The 22,957-nt window shown below is 37.7% G+C and overlaps 1 protein-coding gene across 1 annotated transcript; it reads right to left on the bottom strand.

The window, feature by feature from the left end:
- Positions 1-3,836: 3,836 nt before the first annotated feature.
- On the bottom strand, positions 3,837-21,624 carry LOC582424 (amyloid protein-binding protein 2). Its single transcript, XM_030991863.1, has 11 exons — positions 21,469-21,624; positions 19,830-19,918; positions 16,557-16,705; positions 11,876-11,999; positions 9,248-9,574; positions 8,397-8,502; positions 7,708-7,832; positions 7,126-7,211; positions 5,935-6,125; positions 4,976-5,141; positions 3,837-4,395 (listed from the first exon to the last, which is right to left on the bottom strand). Exons 1-11 carry the CDS (start codon positions 21,607-21,609, stop codon positions 4,157-4,159), a joined length of 1,743 nt encoding a protein of 580 aa, XP_030847723.1. The 5' UTR covers positions 21,610-21,624; the 3' UTR covers positions 3,837-4,156.
- Between the last annotated feature and the right edge of the window lie 1,333 nt (positions 21,625-22,957).

The raw sequence follows: 22,957 nt of genomic DNA, 5'->3' as shown, positions 1-22,957 counted from the left end.
CAGCCATTTTTTTATCTACAATGAGCTGTCAATTATGAACAACAAAGCAACATTTCCATTAAATTACAGCCAATCTCATTATAAAGAACATACCCTTTCAGGCATTTTTGCTTATTTATTTGAACAACAAACAAATGAATATGTATCTTTCATTAGAAGTGTTATGAAGAGAGTAAATAGGGCATTTTATACAAGAAGTATATCTCTTCTTTTTCAGGGTGGGGGGGGGGGGGGAGTGGGAGTGGTATACACAGAGAGGATAAGGTTTGAACACAATATATTACTGGAATACAGATTATAATAGAGCTATGCTTGCACAAGAATACAAGGTAAAAACTGTCTTAGCGGCCACCTCTCTTTAAAGCCCACCTGTCTATGGTGGCATGTATTTTGTCTCCCACAAGAAAGAAGTGAGTGTAGTAGAACCTGTCTAGAAAGGCCACTTGTTCTGCTTCCCTTGGGTGACCTTAATAGACAGGTTTGACTATAGTTTATACCCTGGTGGTAAAGAGTACAGGATTTCACAGAGTGGTCTTAAATAGTTAATTTAAAAAAAAAAAAGTCATAATGACTCTCTCCCAAAACTACATGAGATGCAATACGAAAATTAAATATCTATTCAGCTGATGCCCAACTCACAAATAAACTCATCTGAAAGATATTGGCAATTACTGATTCTAATTTTTCTATTATGTTACATCTGATGGGATATGCATGTACATGTATGTAACTAGTACATCAAACCTGGTCATCACTGTATAAAGATTAAAGAACATCTGTATACAGTGGTCACATAGTGTGCATTTACTTAAACTAGAAAGAAAGAAATATGTGTATAGATTTGTAGAACTAGGGCCCTAGGGTGGCCTTAATAGACAGGTTTGACCGCTACACATGAAGGGTCAGTGATTGTAGTAGCAGATAGTTTTCCCACCATAACAATCAGCAAATCAATACTTTTTAAATCCAAAATGCAAATTGTATACCTGTAGTCATCAATTTTAAGTCTCATATTTTGTGTTCTGAATTGCACTGATAACAAAAAGGAAAACAAAATGTTTAACAGATGAGAGAACCCATTTAGTTTTTGTGTATATTGCTTAAGACATTTATATTTACAAAGATGAGCATGAACTTACGAATGGTATTACCGGTAATGTAGATTTCTTAATGTTGCAAAATGCATTGTTACTGTCGATAGTGAATTCTTTGTTTGATTTGGACATGGATTATGATTTAAAGGAATAACAATGGATTTGGGGGAAAATTTCACTTTTGACTTGGCCCTATATTCAAGTGTACTGCACTCTCGAGGATTACTACATAACATTACAAATTGGACATTATTGTAAAGGGGAATAAACAGGATGTTCAATGATAACAATGTCAAATATGATAACATTGTATAAACAAGAAATATATCAATGCTAAAACTTTAATTGCAGAAAATGTTTGATGAGTTTATAAATAAATAATAGCAGCTTAATGCTTTTTTGCTCATGCTATGTGTCCATTTTCACAATGACTTTAATATGCGTCACAGATTAATAGAAGATTTATCATCCATCTACTTTCATTAAATAAACTAAAGCTAAAATATGTAGATATGACAAGAATACGCTTTTTAAAAAAGTTTGTGCAACTTTCTGCACCTTTTACCCCTAACTGGCCTTAGGTGTTCCAATGTACTTGTAAATGATCTGGGCCTATTGCATAAAACTTACCATTGATGGTAACTTTGCCATCAACATTACAGTGTAACTACCGGTACTATTTGCAACATCACTCAATATCCAATGTAATTAAAGTTTCCATTGAAGTGAACATCAATGGTATTTACAGTTTCATGCAACAAGGCCCTGATTACACAAGTGTATAGAGTACCCTTTGCAAAATTCCAACATGTCATGCTGGACAGTGAAAATGGGTAATTGGGCATTTAAAACAAAATATAATTTGCACAAAATGGACATATATGTTTTATTTGTTGGCCATATGTGTTCCACCTTGCAACATCTTCAATGGTGTTCATGGTGTCTTGATTACAGATCCAGAAATGAAATCACTTGATTTTTAAAAATGTGATAAAAATATAGGGCTTTTTGTCCATTTTAACACCTTTTTCATTCAATTTCATACATTTTTCATTCAATTTTGTCCCCAAAACATCCCAAACTTGCTAATCTTATAGGTAGTTTCGTCTTTGGTCAATCATTTTCGAAGTCCAATCAAGTGTTTAAACTAATTGGCCATTGACCCAAAATGACTAAATCAACTTTGACTTTTGCACAATCCCTGATTTCCAGGACAAAATTAAAGTGCACAAAGATTAATTTGAATGAAAAAAAGTGTTAAAATGGACAGAAAATCCTATAATCATGATGATAATTAAGAAAAAACGGTGTCTAAATTGAAAGTGATTCAATTCTGCATGTGTACCAGGCTTTCATGAAGCGACAACACTATAAAACCTGCATCAAAGAACTCTGATAAGAAGAAAAAGCCATTATAACCAATATACACTGGCTTCACTAAGCTCACTCATATCAGCCTTAACTCATATCCTGCCATAAGGCCGCATGCACGCTACCGTTATAGTGCTTTGTACACGCGAACACGATATCGATTGGCTGCTTAATTCACGCAAGCGAGCCACAGCTTAGCTGCTTAATGCATGCATTCTCGCATTTGCAATAGCCGTTATTGTTCATGCTCATTGTAATGTGCTGAGTGCTTCGCACGCACCATCAGATTATCTCAAAATAAACTTGGCACAGGGGGGATTTGTGGTTTGGCACAATGGGGATTAGCCCTGTGGCACTGGGCTGTATTCATTACAGCAGGATAAGAGTTAAAGACAGTAACTCCACATATCTGTATGTACATGAAAGTAAATATCTTCCTTCCTCGGAACAAAAAGACACTGGTTGAATTTGATCGTCTAACCTACCCTGGAATAACTTGATCATGCATATTTACCAAAGTGGTTTACAGCTTCACTGGTAATTCAAAGGAATGGGAATGAATGAGAAGGTGCTTGCATGTACATTCGATATCCTTCACATACAAATAAAACATGTGGTGATGTACACTGCAGTCTGCAGATACATGGAGCGCGAGTACAAGCTTTGTAGTGTTCTTTCCAAACCTGAACAGTAGAACTCTCTGGAGAAGAGGATTTGTTGATCTTGAAGAACTTGCGATGACCTTGTTGCAGGTCGTTCAGTTGTGCAGGTAATGAAGGATATCCACACAGCATTAAAGGATAATTAATCTTGAAGAACATACAAATGATCTCTTTGGTGATGAGTTCTGTTCTACAGTAGCCCAAGTAATCAAGGATATCCACAGAGCTGTGGAGGTATAGTCAATCTTGAAGGACTGGTTAACAATCTCTTTGGTGGAGAATGCTGTCATAGAGTTGGTCAGGTATTGAAGAATAAATGTTCCCTCCATTCTAAAGAACCAATTAATGATCTCCTTGGAGGTGAGTTCTATCCTGCAGTTGGCAAGTTATTCAAAGATATTCACAGAGACTTTAAGGAAAAGACAATCTTGAAGAACGTCTCATTGACCTCTTCATTAGTGAGTTCTGTCCTGCAGCTGGTCAGGTGTTCAAGGACGGGGTTAATCGATCTTGAAGAACTTATCAATGATCTCCTTCGTGGTGAGTTCCGTCCTGCAGCTGGTCAGGTGTTCAAGGACAGGGGGGTAATCAATCTTGAAGAACTTATCAATGATCTCCTTCGTGGTGAGTTCTGTCCTGCAGCTGGTCAGGTGTTCAAGGACGGGGTTAATCGATCTTGAAGAACTTATCAATGATCTCCTTCGTGGTAATCAATCTTGAAGAACTTATCAATGATCTCCTTCGTAGTGAGTTCCGTCCTGCAGCTGGTCAGGTGTTCAAGGACAGGGGGGTAATCAATCTTGAAGAACTTATCAATGATCTCTTTCGTGGTGAGTTCCGTCCTGCAGCTGGTCAGGTGTTCAAGGACAGGGGGGGTAATCAATCTTGAAGAACTTATCAATGATCTCCTTCGTAGTGAGTTCTGTCCTGCAGCTGGTCAGGGGGTGAATCAATCTTGAAGAACTTATCAATGATCTCCTTCGTAGTGAGTTCCGTCCTGCAGCTGGTCAGGTGTCCAAGAGCAGGGTGTTAATCAATCTTGAAGAACTTATCAATGATCTCCTTCGTAGTGAGTTCCGTCCTGCAGTTTGCAAGGTATTCCAGGATGTCCACAGGACTGCTGTTCCCGTCGCGGATGTTGTTCCAATGGTTGAGGATGTCCTGGAACTCAAACATGCGAGCATGGTTGGAGGTGTTGTAGTACAGGCTGATCAGTCCCCTGTAGTCGTACTCTAGGCCACTGTAGCCCGAGCCAAACAGCTTCTTGCCTGAGGTATACAAAAGACAGACATACAATGTATATTACATTCAGGTTTGATTTAGAATGCCTGAAGTCCTAGGCAACATGAACTGAAGATACAATGGGACCAATAGATATTCTAAGAAGGCCCTTCTTTTCAACAACCGCAGATCTGCTCAAAGTTCTCCTGCACAAAAATCTTTAGTGCACTTTAAACCAGCCTTTGGTTCTACACTTCAGTGAGATTCAACTCCTGGTAAGGAGCCGATTACCCGAGGGAACCGGATCGTAGATACAAAACAGGATTACTCCAACTGACCCATTCAGATGTGAGGCAGTAAGCCACTTCACAAGACTGCTGCCCCGAAACGAGATAAGCCCAGTGTGCATCACATTTCTTACAATACCTTTAATGCATCGATCAAGTAATATGCATATAATAGAGTATAATAATAGTGTTGTACGCAGCCCTGCATTCCCTTTAAATAGCATGGTACTTTCGGGCAAACCACAAGATTCTGGTCAGCTCAAAAACCTTACTACAAATGATATTTCCTGATTCTTCCTTGAGATCAACTATAGAAGGAGGAAAAATGTCCTGAACTCACCTATTTCAATGGATCGGAGATAGAGTTTCTCAGCCTGGTGATAAAGCTTCATGTCGTAGTTATAGAGAGAGGCTAGGTGACCCACAGACAGCGCTACCTCGTAGTCTTCTTCACCCAGGAGTTTCTCCTTGATTTCTATCGCCCTCACATGCATCTCCTCAGCCATCTAATATGAGAGAATGTATAACATTAAACATTTAAAGCCCCTCTGTACTACTTGTAGCTACTTGCTCCCTCTATATAGAAAACAATGCCTAATTGGTGCATGTTGGTCCCCCATGATCCTCTTTTTCTTATGTTGATTGAGAGCTGAGTTTGTGAGATAGCCACCTGTCAATGACCTCGCTGGGTGGTCTAATCCCTCCTGTCCACACTAGTACAGGCGGCCTTTAAAGTGACTTGGTAACATTGTTGAAGGTTGATGAAAAAAATTGCTTAATTTTTGTATAAAATGTTACTTACTATATACCTTCTACTGTACTTACCCTCCGAAATGCAAAAAATCCTGAAAAAATTCTCAAACCACGAAGATATCTATGGTTTTCTTTGAAGGCGTCGATGTACGACACCCTCTAACAGTGATTAAAAGTAAATTCTCCCAACCATTTTTGAATTTTCCCAACCGTTTTTTCATGAAAAAAAGACATAAAACAGGCTGTAAAAAATCTGTCAACACTTTAATGTATGGAATGGAATGTAGAGCCATTTTATTTCCTTGTGAGATTTCCATTCACCTAAAATGTAATTAAATTGTAATAATATAGTTGGGAGAATTAAGGAATCGATCAGATCAGTTTTTCCCAATTTGTACCATGAATAATGGTCCGTTTTCACTGAAACTTTAAGATTATCTTTAATTGTAGATCTAGCATTGAAGTCACTACCTAAGCACCACTATCTCTCATCTGAACAATGTTACCAAGTCCCTTTAAAGAATGGGAGTTACAAATAATGCGCACCTTAAATTTCCTCATTGATTGGTAAAGCCTTCCAAGATTCCCATAATGCTTAGCGGTCTGAACATTGAACTCTCCGAAGGCCTGCTTGGCAAGATTGAGTGACGATTGGTGGAGGTCGTGGGCCTCTTGGAGTAGTTTGGTCTCGATATCCTTATCATGGGAATCGATCGCTATCTCCTCTAGAATAAGCGCTGATGATGATAATAAAAACAAGACACAAGATTATAGTAATGGGACTGCAGAGCACAGAAAAGAGGTTGACTAGAGGTCAAATAGAGGTCAAGACTGAGTGAGGCTGGGAGCTCATATGCCTGGGGGGTGTTTCACAAAGATCCGAAGTAAAACTTATCTCTAAGTTGGACTTAACAATTATGGAAAGCCGTAAGCATCTTTGAAAATATTTTGTAAAAGTTATTTTAAAAGGCGTAAAATGTTGATTCAAATCATTCATATTTTCTTTAATCAAGGAGATTTCATATTCTTTATGTGGAATTTATAAAAAGTCTAAAATACTTAAATTTTCACTTAGGAATATATTTTATTTTAAGGCTACAAATGGCTCTCCATAATATTTAAGTCCAACTTAGAGATAAGTTCAACTTAGGATCTTTGTGAAACACCCCCCTGGTAGAGTAGCTTGGTCTCGATATCCTTGTGTATGGCTATCTCAAAACAAAGAGCTATTAAGGTCAGCAAAATATACATAATTAATTGCTCTGTGCTTTTGCAATAATCACAAGACAGCAAATCCATTGTTTCATTCTCGCAGATATTCAAGGTTGAAAAAGACACAAGCAAACATTTCAAATTCAGAATTCTGAACGAGATATTCATATGTGCATGAAGCTCAAGCTCAACAAATAAAGAGCAAAAAATCCTTTTTTATCAATTTAATTGAAGTATCAGATATACAATGTGACAACTTTGGTAACGAAAGTTCTTCCCCAAAGGAACCTGTAGGCTTGCATTTGAAATACCACTGATATATCTGGATAAGTGTATATCTGCATATTGATATACGTGCATGCACACGAAAATGAATTTCTCCTATACACTAGATTTTCAGAACAATCCGGAAAGAACCGTAATGATAGAGAAAACTTGAAAATGTTTAACTAATCAATGTAAACTTGGGATTAAACCCAATGAAACATTTGTTAAATGTAAAAGAAAGTTGTCTTAAATACCTACCTTTTACCCTCCTAGAGGACGCCAGCAGGAGATGATTTTCAGGTAAGATTTGGGTGATGATACTGATTGCTTTCTCTGCATGCTCCCTGGACATGGAAAAAGACAAAATACCAAAGCATTTCAATAGACATTGGCATCAATGTTTCTCTATCAACATGTGGTATGTAACGATCCCTATGTCGACGCTGTATCAGTATAATTGTGTCCACAAAAGTTATGATTTTCTGGGGTCTAGAGAAAATGTGCCATTTAAGTTTGCTATTTACCACATAAAAAAGGCATCATGTCTATAAACAAATTCAGCTTGGTTAAAAATTCAGAGAATGTGCACCATGACGAGAAATTATTTACGGCATAAGTATTACCATTGAATGTATGTATTTCAGACAAAAATGCTACAAAGACAGCATTATAAATCAATAACCGAATCAATAAACTTGGTAATTAAAGTTGTAAATATCAGCCTGATTTCCGGAATGTAAAATGAAGAAGGGGATGTTGTTCTTTTATTTCTTGTTTCTTGCTTGTAAAAGCTTAAGATGTATGTAAATGATAAGTTGTTGCTGGCATGTTGCTACTCACTTTGCGTCATCAAACTTGCCATAGCTGTATTGATGAACATAGGATGCATAGGCTAGGTCTTCATGGGCTACTGCTACATGGAGGTTCCTACCTCCAAACGCTGATAACCGGATGTCCAACGCTTGCTAAAAAATGACAGGTGGCAAAGAAATACAATATTAAGTATATAGCTCTTTATGGAAGGGGACTGAAAACTGATTGACCAAGTGTAAATGGGCTACTGCAACATAGAGTTTTCTTCTTCCAAACGCTGATAACCGGATATCCAGCGCTTGCTGAAAAATGACAGGTGGCAAAGAAATACAATATTAGGTTTATAGCTCTTTATGGAAGGGGACTGAAAACTGTTTGACAAATAATAGTCTCTATTTTCAATGATGGAGTGGAATTTATAATCACTATTTTCATGAACAAAATTGGCAACTTCTTGATGTTTGGTAAATTTTGGGAGGGAACTGAAAACTGTTTGACAAATAATAAGTGAAGTCTCTTAAATTGGCAATGATGGAGTGGAATTTATGATCACTATTTTCATGTACAAAATTAGCAAATTTCATTCGGTATATATTTATATTTTTGTTGAAACTATGAAAGAGTAGAATATAAACATAATTGATGACAATTGGAGAAGACGTATAGAAACCTCTGAAATGCTTTTGTCAAACAAAGAATCTATGTATATGACTTACCTGATACACTGCTGTTGACTGGCATATCGAGTCTACATTGAGCAAATAGAAGCCAAAGTCTAAGAGAACATCTGAATACTTGGGATGCCTTACTCCAAAATGTTCCCTGAAAAGAGAAATAAATAAGAGTTAATCATCAAATCTATTGTCAATGAAATACATCTGAAGAGGTGTCGTGGTCTAGTAAATACATCACCAGACTGTGGATTGCAAGGTTCGTGGTTCAAGTCCCGCCATGGCACTAATGATCTTTGGCAAAACTTTAATTTTCATTTGCCACTTTTCATCCAGGTGAAATTAATGTGTACCCGGTAGGAAGGAATTCCTTGAATGCTTTAGATTTGGAGTAAATGAAACATTCATGACTTTTAATCTTGCTCCAGATTCATGAAGATTTCATGCAGCAGAATAGTGAATCGCGACTGATTTGGGGGGCAATGTGTAAAAGTTTTTCTTGCAATCAATGGCAGTCATGATTAATATTGTGAGAGTCTCTGATTTTCAAGAAGAGGATCTTCCCCACACATTTTTATTGCTAACTCAAGTAATTTGAGATGTAATAACAGTACAAAATGGCTGCTCGGTACGTTTTCTACCTACATTTTCCCCGACAGTTGGGTTATTTTTCAAGGCCGAAAGAATTTCTTTTTTTCTTTTTTAAAATCAGAAATAAATCATTTTAGAAGTATGTTTTTCATGTTCTTTTTTCTTTTCTATTTTTTTTTAAAAGAAAAAGAAAAGGAGTCAGCCCCCCCAAAAGGAAGCAAGTGGGGACGCTAAACATGATATTTTTTTAAAGGCCTAATGAAGAATGTAAATATATAATAGTTTAATAGAGAAAGAGCATTAACCTGACGAGACACACTGCATGCTTGATGAGCAAGTCCGCCTTCTTGAACTCTCTCTTGACCACGCACGCCTTGGCCGCCTGGCGCAGAATATCTATAACACATCGTACGGGTAGACGGGCCGAGATGGAACGCAGGGACGCCTGGCACGACTTGTACGCCTCGTCGTAGTGGCTCTTGGAGAAGAGGAGCGAGCACATCTCGCCGTGAAGCGCAGCCTCGTTGACGGTCACACCCATCTCCTTGAGATCCTCCAGGAGCTTACGGGCAGAGTTGTAAGAGTCCTCAGCCTGGCTGTACTTGCAATTGGCATTCCGCACGTGTATTAACCTGAATATTGCAAGATGAACAACATGTTGAGGAATTATTTGATGCAGATCTATAATGAATTAAAATAAATAGCAGTGCTCTTCTTATCAAGAGTACCTGTAGGAGGCGCGATAGCTCAGTTGGTAGAGCAGTCGTCTCGTAATCTGGTGACCCAAAACCAAGGCGATGCACTCGTGCCCTTTGGTAAGGTATTAATCCTCATTACCAGGTCCTTCGGAGAGGACCTAAAGCGGTCGGCCGACTGGTTGCTTACTTACAAGCATTTATGCTTTCTTAGCAGTCAGTTAAAATAACCACTACTAAATCGTATTGTTTTCAAACAATCATTTCAACCTTTCTCACCGGTACTATTAAACTTAATTTGGAGGAAGATTTGCCTTTTTCGCTTTAGAGCTCGCTTCATGTGACCAATAAGGAAGAACAATAACAACTCTAAAATGTCCCCAGGCAAAACCCAATATGACAAACCTCAAGTACATATTAAGCCCCCCCCCCCCCATAAAAAAAAGAAGAAGAATACAAATAGGTCTTCTCATTTTGCCATAAACAAAAAAATATCCTGTTGACCTTCGTCATTATTATTATTATTTTTTTAATATATATAATTTATTTATATATTATTTATATTTGTTTTTTGTACTATTATTTTTATTACAATATTTTTAGCATTTATCATTATTAGGTGGTCTGTCAACGACAGATCACCTATTGTTTTCGTCAGAATTTTCTTTCTTTATTTATTTATTTATTTATTTATTTCTTCACTTTTTTGTGGACAAGATAACTCAAGATCAGTTTGATCAATTTCGTTCAATTTTGGCACAGTCATAGGTCATTATCATGAGACGTGACAGAAACATTTTCAAGGTCATCAGGTCATCGTGACGTCATCCAGGCGCCATTTTGTGAAATCACGTTATCCATCATATCTTCATGACGCATAAGCAAAGGTCATTCATATTCATATCACATACACTTCAGGTCAAGAGTCAACAACGCATGTCATCAAAGGTCACATAAAGATCATGACGCGCACGTACGCGCACGTCAAAATTTTAAAATGCTCAAAATCACTTAACTATTGAACGAGAGTACGAATCAGGTTATTTTAAGCATTTCAAATTTTTCCGTCCGTACGTGTTCCCCGCGCGCGTTGCGCGCGCAGCGCGCAGAAAACGTCAAATTCAAATTTTATACATGATTCAGATTCCTCTTACCGTAAATGACAATTTATATTAATTTCAGTCACTCTTGACCTTTCATAAGGCTGTGAGCGCGCGTCAAAGTTCAAAATCCGCGCGTGCTGCTACGGAAAATATAATGCAAATTTGATCAAAAACATGACATTTTAAAAATCAAAATAGCTCTTCAGATAGTCCATTGACCCCAATTTTTATATCATGGTTAGAAAAAGCATGAGTTGGAGATATGATTTCATGTCTCATTTGACCCTCAATTAACTCATGATGTCATCATAATGGCCTCTGAACTCAAAATATCAATTTGCATATTATGACGTCAGCAGATTTTTGGAAAATTGATTGTATCTCTGCAAATGTTGATCAATTTTCTTTCAAATTTGGATATGTTCTACCTGAGAATATTTTCTACAAATGCAGTCACCACGATATTTCATTTTGACAAAGGCATCATGGCGTATTTTTGCGATTAAAGGAGGCATGTCAATTTTTCACATTTTGCGTGTATTCTCTATGGGACATGACTTTTTCTCAAAACCGGATTCTACATTCTTGTCTTTCGGGAGCAATATCTCCGTCGTTTTATTTTTGTTTACGCTGAGCTTTGAGTATGTTGTAGCTGAGACAATAAGCTATCACCAGTGTGCCCTTTTTTTCGATCAGATGCCGGGATCATGCTCATATCTCCCTTGCAAAGAGGGATTTGAGAATTCCATTTTCCGTTTACGTGTATTCTCTATGGGAAATGTTTTGGTATATCGGTAACGCACTTGACTTCTGACCTCGAGGTCCCTGGTTCGAGTCCGGGCGCTCCAACAATTTTTTTTCTTCATTTTTTTTTTCTTTTTTGACATTTTTTAATGATCATAAAATTGAAAACAGACCACCTAATTCGTCACCATGACGAATTCAATTTCTAGTTATAATTTTTTTTTTTTTTTTTTTTTTGGGGGGGGGGGGGTGTTTGCTTTTCTGACTTGTGCCCCCTGCCAGAGAATCCTTGATATATAATTCATATGTTCCCTTCATGAACAGTGAGATTTAAAAAAAAAATATTGTCTACTTTGCAATTATATCACAAAACCCATGACACATTACTAACCTTGTTGTGCATTCAAATGCTCGTATCACCCTCTGCTGATCTGACTCTGGTTTACATAATCTCAAGCATGCCTCATATACCTTCTCAGCATTACAGAACCAGCCTGCCTCGGAGAGAAATCCCCCTATGAAGAGAAAGATGAAGAAGAAATCAATTACATGATAGTACATACACTTATGCCATGGCATTGAATATCATGGATATGTTGCTCCCTCCCACCCCCCCCCCCCCCCCCCCCCGAGCCTTAAAGTAAAGATCTGTGTCTGTGTGGTTATACCAATGAGAAGCTACACATATAATATCTTAATTACATGAAGCCAAATAAAGACAGAAACATTTGAAAGCTAACAAACTTTGACATATGAAATGGAATCATATAACACCTCTAATTTTTTCTAGATACAATAATCTGAGGGCCTCCTAACACAGAGGACCTCCTTAAACACAGAATGTACAATGAATGGGGAGAGGGGGAGGAGGAGGGGGGCAGTGAATTCAATCAATATAAGTTCAAGTAATAAATTACAATGTGATTAGTGTTCCCTTTTTACTCAAATTTATTTTGAGTATGCTACTGGATATTGGATAACCCCAATTCCAAGATTTTCAGTCAGGGAGATCTAAATGTACATGTACATGTACATGACGTAATTCAGAGAAAGTACATGTATCTCCGGGGAAAGAGCATCTATCATAATTCATATAATAGATATTTAGATTTCATAGAAATATACAACATGTTTTGTCAAGGAGATCTTTATGTACTGTAATACTTGGGGCCATTATTTACCATGCCGTACACAATCTTTCCTTCTTTCCTTCTCTTTTATGCCCATAAAAATCATCAAGCTCTCTTCTATCCAATTCTCAAATCTTGCTATTTTTTGCAAAATCTTTTTTCTTCTTGCACGCAATAATGTATGTCCTGCATTATAATCTGATCTGTAGGATCACAGTATCTGTATATTACTGATCTTTAGACAACAAAAACAACAAATCTGTAGAAATATTCTGTTAAAAATACCAATAAGAGTCAAGATGGGAAGTACCCCGTGACAATGATGACATACATGTAATCATCCAGATAATTAAATCATCTGTGACAAATTTGTTATGTTTTTCATTTATGAGGTTACAACTCTCATTAAAAAAAAAGTTGTATGCCAACCTAAGCACTTGTATCACTCTCAAGGACAATTAAGCATCAATTATATACAAGAGGGGAAAGTACATTTATATCTGGGGAAAGAACATAGATTTCAAAGAAATAGTCATGTAAAAGACATGCATACAAACTTGCAGATGCATGAAGATTGAAACCAAGACTAATATCTCCAAGATAATGTATATTCACACCTTAGGGCTGGTTCATTAATTAAAAGAAGTTAGGATAGATACTAGGGGAATATTATGACCATCATACAGACTAAACACTCATCATTAATAATATTACATGACTGGCAATTATTTGACAAAAACTTTCCATCCAATTAATAAAAATTAATGAAAGGGCCGGGGAAGTCCATCCTCACACCACGTGAAATCAGGGTGAATTGACCAGGATGCAAGAGTTACATGTATCTCTAATTAGTCTAATATATTGTATAATCACACCTTAATGCTGGTCCATCAGTTAGAAAAGATATTAGGGGAATATTATGATCACCATACAGGCTAAAAATGTAACATTAATATTACATGACAAAAATGGCATTTATTTGACAAAAATTTCAATCTCATGAAAATTACTTTCCTGGAATTTTAATACCATGTGAAAAAAGGGTGAAATGATGGCTTACAAATAAAACTGACCAAAATGCAAGATTGTGTCTGCAGAAATAAAAATAGTGAGTAGACTTAACATCGATTTATCATATTTTTATTGGCCTCCCCAAAACCCATTGCAAACACTATATTCATATTCCTTATACCCTGTACCAGAATATTATCCTATGGACTGTTCTTGTTTACAACCTACTAGCCAGTCAAAAACCCATGGATTATACGCATCATTAAAGACTTCCCCCACACATTGTGGTTAAACAATGGCAAGGTTTGACAGACTCCATCTCCTTCATCTATTGCAATTTCTCTTACTCCCCTACAGCCCCCCCCCCCCTTTTCCCTTTTTATATCCCTCTCCCTGCCCCCTTCTCTCGCCCTATCTCTCTCTCTCTCTCTCTCTCTCTCCCTATCTCTCTCTCTCTCTCTATCTCTCTCTCTCTCTCTCTCTCTCTTTCTCTCACCCTTTTTAAATCCCACTCAGGGAGATGTCAGTTACATCTCCCTGGTTTAATAACACAATCGCATAAAACAGGGATGCCAGCTAGAATTGATCAGAGGGCCTGAAAATCACCTGGAATGAGCTAGTTTGTACACAAAATAGCCTAAACTATGGCCTGAAAATAACTTGCCAGGGCCTGAATTCAGGCAATTGCCTGAAAACTGGCATCCCTGATAAAAACAGGTCGGACACGGACAGACTTCATCATGTTCATGATCCCTTGGCCCCCACAGATCAAAATCCCTCCCACTAACATGTTGGCAAGCACTCTTTTGTTTCTCTCCCTCTAAATCTCTTTCATTCGCTCCCTGTGTATCATTTTTATCTCCCTTTCCTGCTATGTCTGTCAACTCAGTTCTTTCTATTTAGCCTTTTAGGATACACATTCATTCCCTTCTATTTATAATGCTGAGTGTAGAGGGACCCATTTTATGTACAACATAAAACCTATTTGTTTTGGGATGAACAGAATGTGAATATGTGCCATCATCATTTCTTCTTTCTGTGTTTAACAAAGTTGAATACCTTTGTCAGTAAAGGGAACTTTGAAGCTCATTTAAATTGAATTATATTATACTCAGGACCACGAGGACCATGGGAATGTCATTCTTGTAGCAATGGGACCGGTGCAGTCCTGTAGTTTTTCTTTCTTGATTAGTCACATCAAAATATTTGTAGAGATCTATTTATTTATCTCCAACAAAAGGGGTGGATTAGGCCTTTTAAAAAAAGTGAGTTTCTTGGGGGTTGGTTTTCAACATACATGTAGACATTAGACAAATACATCGTACATGTACAGCCCGCAATTGACATTTGGTTAAGAACAGACAAGGAAAGACAATGAATGGAAAAATTACATTTGTTATGCCATTCATATTTCTGCTATTCATGAATCATGAAGGAACATTAACATATTTCCCATTCATTTGTTAGGCCCCAAGTGTGGGTGTATTTTTTGCACAATCACTGCAGTGATTTATGAACTGGCAAACAGATGTTCCAAAATATACCCTGCCATTCAATACTGCACAGATGGTGTGAGGGGATACATTACAGTTATGAGAATGTGTGGCTAAACATTATTCCCATACCATAGTTTTGTAAGCTGATCTCTCAAAATATTTTCCTGTACATTGAGCCATGTTGCAATACCGTTGACGACTGACAAAATATTATGAATAACTGCACAGTCACATTTAAGTGTAGTATAACAGAGTTTTATCTCTTTGGAGGGTATACAGTTTTGCTTGTAACAGATATCCTTTGTGCAAAAGATGCATCTCGATGTGCAATACGTGCATCTTGATTAGCCTAAAAATACTCAATCAGCAATTCTTGATCAAAGAATCCAGGCCATAGTCTGAATGAAATCTGTGTCATCTTCTATGTAAGTGAAACAAATCAAATAGCGAGAAACAAACACAAGTGCTCAGGCAGATTCCTCTCCAAACCATACGCATACAAGTACATGTAGGCTGCAAGCGTTGGGCAGAAATTGACCAATTACTTGTCCTAATTTAGATATGTTATGATTTATACTAACATAAAAGTTTATGCAGTTTTCAAAATACCTCCCCTGAGCTTGATTTTTTCCATCTCCATTAGCCAGAGTCTAATAATCCCGCTCACTCAAGGTCCATTAACCTTATTTTAAAAGGGGTCTGTATTATACATTTTAGAGTCTGTATGCGTGGATGCAATTTAAAAAATTATGGGGGTTCAATTTTGGGCACCCTCTACAAGGGTATGATAGTCAGACAGCAACTTTAATGGCAAGTATGCCTGCTGTCTGGCCAAATAGCAGGCTGTGTCACAAACGAGCTCTAGTTTAATTGGGATAACATATGGAATCCAACAAAATTAATTCACAAAGTATCGAATTTCTGTTTTAATTCACTCCAAAATGTTTTTATTCTGTTGTGTCCCTAGATGTAAGGTAGCAAAGATTTTGGTCACACCAACAGTGCAAAAATACTTCATCAGGATTTGTAACAGTGAAATTTCCTCACTGATTTTAACTGAGCTATTCAGTTTTCCAAGAGCATTTTTGTAAAGCTATCAGAAGATAAATCACTCTCAAATCCTGTTAAATATTGCACTGTCTGACTTGCCTGGTTAGGATTAACATTAATACATCACACATGCTTAGCGGTTAGAGAGTTAGAATGCACTCAAGGCGTGTTCAGATAAAATGCAGTAAACTGCTGCATATTTTTTTTTACTTGTCAATGGATGCATGCAACAAAGGTCCTACACTTATTCACTGAGCTCTATGTATAATAAATATACGATACAGAAATGTGAAGTGTATTACGTTCTACGTTGTCATGAAAGTGGTTTACTGCGGCATATATCTGAACAAGGCTCAAGGGTTACATCTCATAGGATAATGCCTACCTAACGAGAACCCAAGCTGGACTGTCCGACTGATCCTGTCCTGGTTCTGTTCCTCTATCGATGCATGTGTAGCGTAAGAGTCTGCAAGGACAGTAGCCACCTTGACACCATGGTCCATCAAGGCTTGGAAACAGTGGTGAAGTAAGTGTCTGCAAGTAAAAATACAAAGAGGGGGGTAAATTATTCTACAGGGACACCGGATGATTTTCCTCAATAGACCAGTTTACTAACATATTCAAATTTTGTGCAAACCGTTTAAAATAAAGGTTGTTCTAAACCTACAAGCTTGCCCGAGGTGTGCCCGACACAGCAACGTGTAATGTACGCAGACTGGTTTCCAGGTATTTCAGTTCATTCATTAATAACAGGTTAATGGAATACCTTGTCACTAGGTTCCCAGGAAAGAAATTTGAATATATTAGTAAACCAGTCTATAGTATTAGCCTTCATTCATATTAGCTTTCACACCTGACAGGTGCGCCCGGCAATATACCAGTTCGTAGATACAGTCTGAGCATGTGCGGATTGGTCTGCGCATGCGCAGATAAAGGTCACTTGAACAAAATTGTAAAACCCACTGAGACTAATACTGGATACATGCTCACGAAAGTTATGTAATCATTATTCATGCATGCACCTCCCATAGGAAAGTGAAAAGTATGCCACAGACCTGCCGCAGACCTGCCGCAGATCTGCCGCAGACCTGCCGCAGACTTTTAGTCTGCGGCAAAGAGTATGCCGAAGTATGCGGCAGAAAGAAATTTTGCTGCAGACTTGCCGCATACCAGTATGCCACAGGAACAGTCTGCGGCAGATCTGCGGCAGGATGAAATTTTGCTGCAGACTTGCCGCATACTAGTATGCCACAGGAACAGTCTGCGGCAGATCTGCGGCAGGATGAAATTTTGCTGCAGACTTGCCGCATACTAGTATGCCACAGGAACAGTCTGCGGCAGATCTGCGGCAGGATGAAACTTTGCTCCAGACTTGCTGCATACTAGTATGCCACAGGAACAGTCTGCGGCAGATCTGCGGCAGGATGAAATTTTGCTGCAGACTTGCCGCATACTAGTATGCCACAGGAACAGTCTGCGGCAGATCTGCGGCAGGATGAAACTTTGCTCCAGACTTGCCGCATACTAGTATGCCACAGGAACAGTCTGCGGCAGGTCTGCCACAGGAAATCCCATTAAAGTCTAATAGGGCTAATTGAAATCAATCATCTCATGCATATTCATTATTACTTTACACGTGTGACAGAAAAATACATTTATCATGATTTGTTAAGCAAATTAAGACAATGCACATCATTTTTGTGATTTCTATTTTCTTTTTGCCATTATTAACCAATAGATTATTTTGTCTGATCATGTTACAATTACATTCACGTTTAAGTAATAGATATATTGATTACTAACCAAGAAACTATGATTACTAACCAAGAAACAATATACATATTTAGTATATATATGTGTACGAGCCTGTGTCACTTTAAATGTAACTCTTGAATACACTTCAAATGATCAATGTGATGAAGTTAATACAATTGAGAATAGAATATACCTAATCCGTAATATATATATATATATATTGGTATTACCTAATTGGTAATATCGATTATGAAGTATCAATCAGTTTATCACTGGTTCTTCTACATGCATACTTTATTGCCACGTACTGGATATATGCGGCAGGTCTGCAGCAGGTCTATATGAGATATGAATATTCATGACGAAGAGTCTGCGGCAGGTCTGCAGCAAGTCTGCGGCAGACTCTTCATCATACTGAAAGAGTATGCGGCAAGTCTGCGGCAGACCTGCCGCAGACTCTTCATCATACTGAAAGAGTATGCGGCAGGTCTGCAGCAGACTCTTCATCATACTGAAAGAGTATGCGGCAAGTCTGCGGCAGACCTGCCGCAGACTCTTCATCATACTGAAAGAGTATGCGGCAAGTCTGCAGCAAGTCTGCGGCAGACCTGCCGCAGACTCTTCATCATACTGAAAGAGTATGCGGCAGGTCTGCAGCAAGTCTGCGGCAGACCTAATTTGCATGTGAAAAAGATGACTGTCTGCGGCAGGTCTGCTGCAGATCTGCGGCAAGTCTGCCGCAGGAGTATGCGGCAGGCTCATTTCTTTCCTATGGGCTGTGATACATTCTATTGAACACAGGTGGAAGTAATCTTTTCAAGAGGGCAAACAAAGAATCACTCCATGACTTTTGCTGTGATTATTCCAAAAGGCACAAAGTTGGATTTATCTATGTTTAAAAGATATGTGGATATTTGGGTTCATATGACCCATGTGCTAACTACGAACTGGTCTATTGGGGGGTTAGCACCACTAGCGCCACAATTGCCGCGCTAACCCTACTCGGGAGCAGGACCAGCTAAGCCCGGGAACTTGCGGTGCTAACCTCCTTTTGAAAAACCAAGTGTGAACACAGAAGATAGCCCGGGAACTTGCAGGGATAAAAACCCTTAGCCACACAAAATATCAGGTGTGAAGACGGTATTAGTCAATCTTTTTTCTTCCTTTCTAGGCCCGCTAAGCTAAAACATCAATAGCTAAATAGAAATGACTGAATTTGTAAAGTCATATTGTATGACAAAGAAGCCTCCCTGATAACTTACATGTAGCTTGTCTACAAAAAATACTGACGACATGGAGAAACATTCAAACAATGTTTATAATTCTATACTAAAGAACAACATTGCTACACAGTAGACAGCATGTACAACATATCCTCTGCCGGCTGGCAGAAGGGCGTTAGCGCGCGAGCAACTCAAAAACTACTTTTGGAATTATTCGCATTTAAACATTTGTTTTAAATTTAAATTGCTTTCCGTCCAGAAAATTGGTTTAAAACTTAAAAGACTAATATATTTGTTTTTTCTCAAAAATAAGTCAGTTTTATAAAAGTTAGGGGCGATTTAGTGCTAATGCCCTTCTGCTTAATGCTTCATTTTTTTACCTGAAATTCAAGCTAACACCCTTCGGCCTGCCAAGGGACGATATGTACCGGGACACATTTCCATATTAATGGCCACAAATTTAGTGAAAAATATACTGTGAAGAAAGATGAATATTGAATAAACTACTGTATATTATCAGCGCATATAGTTTTTACAAAGTTCTGAAACAAATGAACTAATACCCCTGTATTATAAATTTCTATTTATGGGCAAATGGCTTATCTCATACAGTAGATAATACATTTTTCACAACTCATTAACTCTCACATTTGACGTTTGACCTTTAACCTTTGACTCACCTTTTGTCATTTACTCGTAGGACCTTTGCAAAGATGTCCAGTTCGCAAAACTCCATTCCAAGTTGACATAGTCTTCCTTGTTTGTACAGCTAAAGTAATTAAGAATAATGGAGAATAAAATAGATTAAAAAAGGGGGATTACATTGGAGAGTTCAAAAGGATTATTTTGGCATGCTCTTCTACATGTGCAGTATGTACACAAAAACAGGTTGTATTAAAACAAAAGATAAATGCCACTGCGTCCCCTATATATGCCTCCATCCTAAATTCAGAATAGGAAATGGATGAAATTATTCATGATATATCACAATGAAAACAAAAAGTCTATAATCAAATGTCAACTGACGCCTATGATGTTGACCTACTACATGTACTAGCCCGAAAATGCAATTGGATCATCTCCCTACAGTAATACTGTTTAGATATTGCGATAGCAAGGCTAAAAAGTTAAAAACCTGTAATTTCACATACTGTATGGACCTCTGTGACCTTTGACCTACTAACCTTACATCTAAGGAGACTGTCTTCATATATGTTAATACACTTTCTCATGGGATTCATGGCAAACTGCTGCACAATACATACCATAAAGTTAGCGACTGTTATCTTAGTTTACGGTCGCCAAATTAACACACGCGTGCCCGCACATGCAATTGCATGTGCAGCAGTTTGCCATGAATCCCTTGAGAAAGTGTATAGATCTTTATAATATAAGTCTTTGTTTTAAGCGAAATACTCCAAAGAAGATAAAAAAATTGACACGTAACATGCAGGTAAGAAACATAACAACTTTTAAATCATGACCATTATTTGAACAATTGATGAAGATTTAGTCGATCGTTGCTATGTTTTAGTAGGGTTTCACAGTCTGGATATGATTGTGAACTAGCGCTGGAACTAGTAAACTGTGCATGTCATTACGAACTCGTAGCTCGTGCAAAGTTTTTCTGTTATAATCATTTTGCCTTCGGCGTAGACTAGAAGGAATGAGACCCGGCTGCAAGATTTTCTTCATGGATGTCGATCTTGACCCATAATTTCCTGAAAAGGGACCATTAAATGGATTCAAGTAGTCAAGTTGGTAAGTGGAACCGAAGTAGTTAAGCATTTAACTAATTTAGGACTTTAAATGCATCAGATAGTCTACGCATTCGGTAAAATATCAAAATTAGGGAGTAAGTTTGGCCAAGTTTTGTGTAACGTTTCTTTACACAAACGCGCGTCCACTACAGCATATAGGGCTGTTCTGTCTCTAAAGAGAGAGCCGACCTTACCCAAATCAGAGGCTAACGAACGAAAGAGACAGAAAAATTCGGTCTAGTACTGATGCAGTGATGATGGACATTCTCTTTTCCCAGTGTCATAACTTATAACATAGGCAAGCAAGGTAATGAACCATGCATACACACGCCCTGAGAGACAACATCAAAATAGAGCACGTCACCAAAACAATTGCTTCATTAACATTGCCAATATTACTCATTCATCATTGCTCTCTACGATCGAGGCAGGTCGACCTGATAGGCCTACTGCACATACGATTTTCAGCTCCATCATTCAACAAGCTCAGCTCAAACCTCTTCTGAACAGCTGCGAAATAAACAAAGTTTGAGGCGAAATTTTACGACTAAAAACTTACTTTGTAATAAATGTCGAACTGTATATTCTCAGGTAAAGGTCTCAGCTCTTTTCTGTGTCTTGAATAAGTAGAAACAACGGCAGAAATAGCGGCATTGTAAAGGGTTTCAGGGACCCACTGCAGCTCACTGGCAACCGCCATGTTTACTTCTGGATATTTGGCATTTAATCGCTAGACGTAATGAAAGGCGTTTTGTTTTGTTAATGCAGTGTTTCATTAGCTATGTTCCAATTCATTTGTTTTGAGGGTTCACTTTCTACTAGATACAGGTTACAAAATCCTTCGTATTAGTTTTTAAATTTCAATTGTGCTTTATTATCATAATATACAACCCTGTGTATTAATTTAATTCCTCTACCAACTGAATTGCAACTACATTTTTTATTGGGAAATAGGAAGTTTACATTTGGAGACTTGAGGGTAATCCTGAAACAAATTGCAACATGCACACAAAATAGAGACAAATATGTAATATTTCAGATTTTGGTCTATATTCTCAATGTGTTGTATTTTGTGTTTATCTAGGCCTTAAAACAATCATTTGCAGATCATCTGGGGAGGGGGAGGGGTATTGGGGTATAGGATGGATGCACCTATCTCTGTTCCTGGTGGGGCCCAAATAAAAATATAGGTCCAGTGAAGAATTAATGAATATTTGTTATAAGCATGATCTGAATTTTTTCAACTTGCTCATAAGCTGACCCCAGCACGATTTCTTCATTCAATAATTAATTTGTTATGATTTTTTGTTGTCACTTCCATGTAAAATATCATTTATTTTTTACAAGTTGAATTGAAAATATAAGAGAAAATTTAAACAAATAAATTGGCGAAAGTTTCATCAAAATTGAAGGAAGAATAAGAAAGTTACATAATTGTTAAGCTTTGCATAATTTCATGGAACGGTGATATGTATCACATAGGCTGTATGCAAATTAGTGAGTTGTTGATGATGTTGATGATGATAAACAAAATATAGATAGTAATCTTCTCTATATTCATTCAATTCAACTTGCCTCTTGACTTGACTTTTTATTGAATATATAGGCCCACCTGTATCCCAAATTGTGTGCAGGCCTTCCAAAAGTCAAGGTCAGGTAATCTATTATTTCCAATAGTTAAAGGCACACTGCCATACTTGTAGCTACTTGCTCCCTCTATATAGAAAACTTCACCAATCGGTGCCTGTTGGTCCCCCATGATCCTCTTTTTCTTATGTTAAATGAGAGCTGAGTTAATGAGATAGCCACCTGTCACAGTGACCTCGATGGCTCTCTGTGTGGTCTAATCCCTTCTGGCCCAGTAGTGGTGACGGTCTTTAAAAGACTTGGGAAGTTTTCAGAAAAAAAAATCAAAAAGTGAAACAGATCAATAATTTAAGTTTAACTGAGGAAAATACAATAGAGAACAAAATGAGAGTTGTTTGCTAGAAAAATATAGTAGCAAATATCTGTAGTGTGTAGATTAAAAATCAATACATTACAGATTC

The sequence above is a fragment of the Strongylocentrotus purpuratus genome, unplaced genomic scaffold (genome assembly GCF_000002235.5).
Source record: "Strongylocentrotus purpuratus isolate Spur 01 unplaced genomic scaffold, Spur_5.0 spur5_scaffold_2, whole genome shotgun sequence".
Classification (NCBI taxonomy): Eukaryota; Metazoa; Echinodermata; class Echinoidea; order Camarodonta; family Strongylocentrotidae; genus Strongylocentrotus; species Strongylocentrotus purpuratus.
The sequence above is the reverse complement of the archived record's forward strand: the minus strand, read 5'-3'. Positions and strand labels throughout refer to the sequence as shown.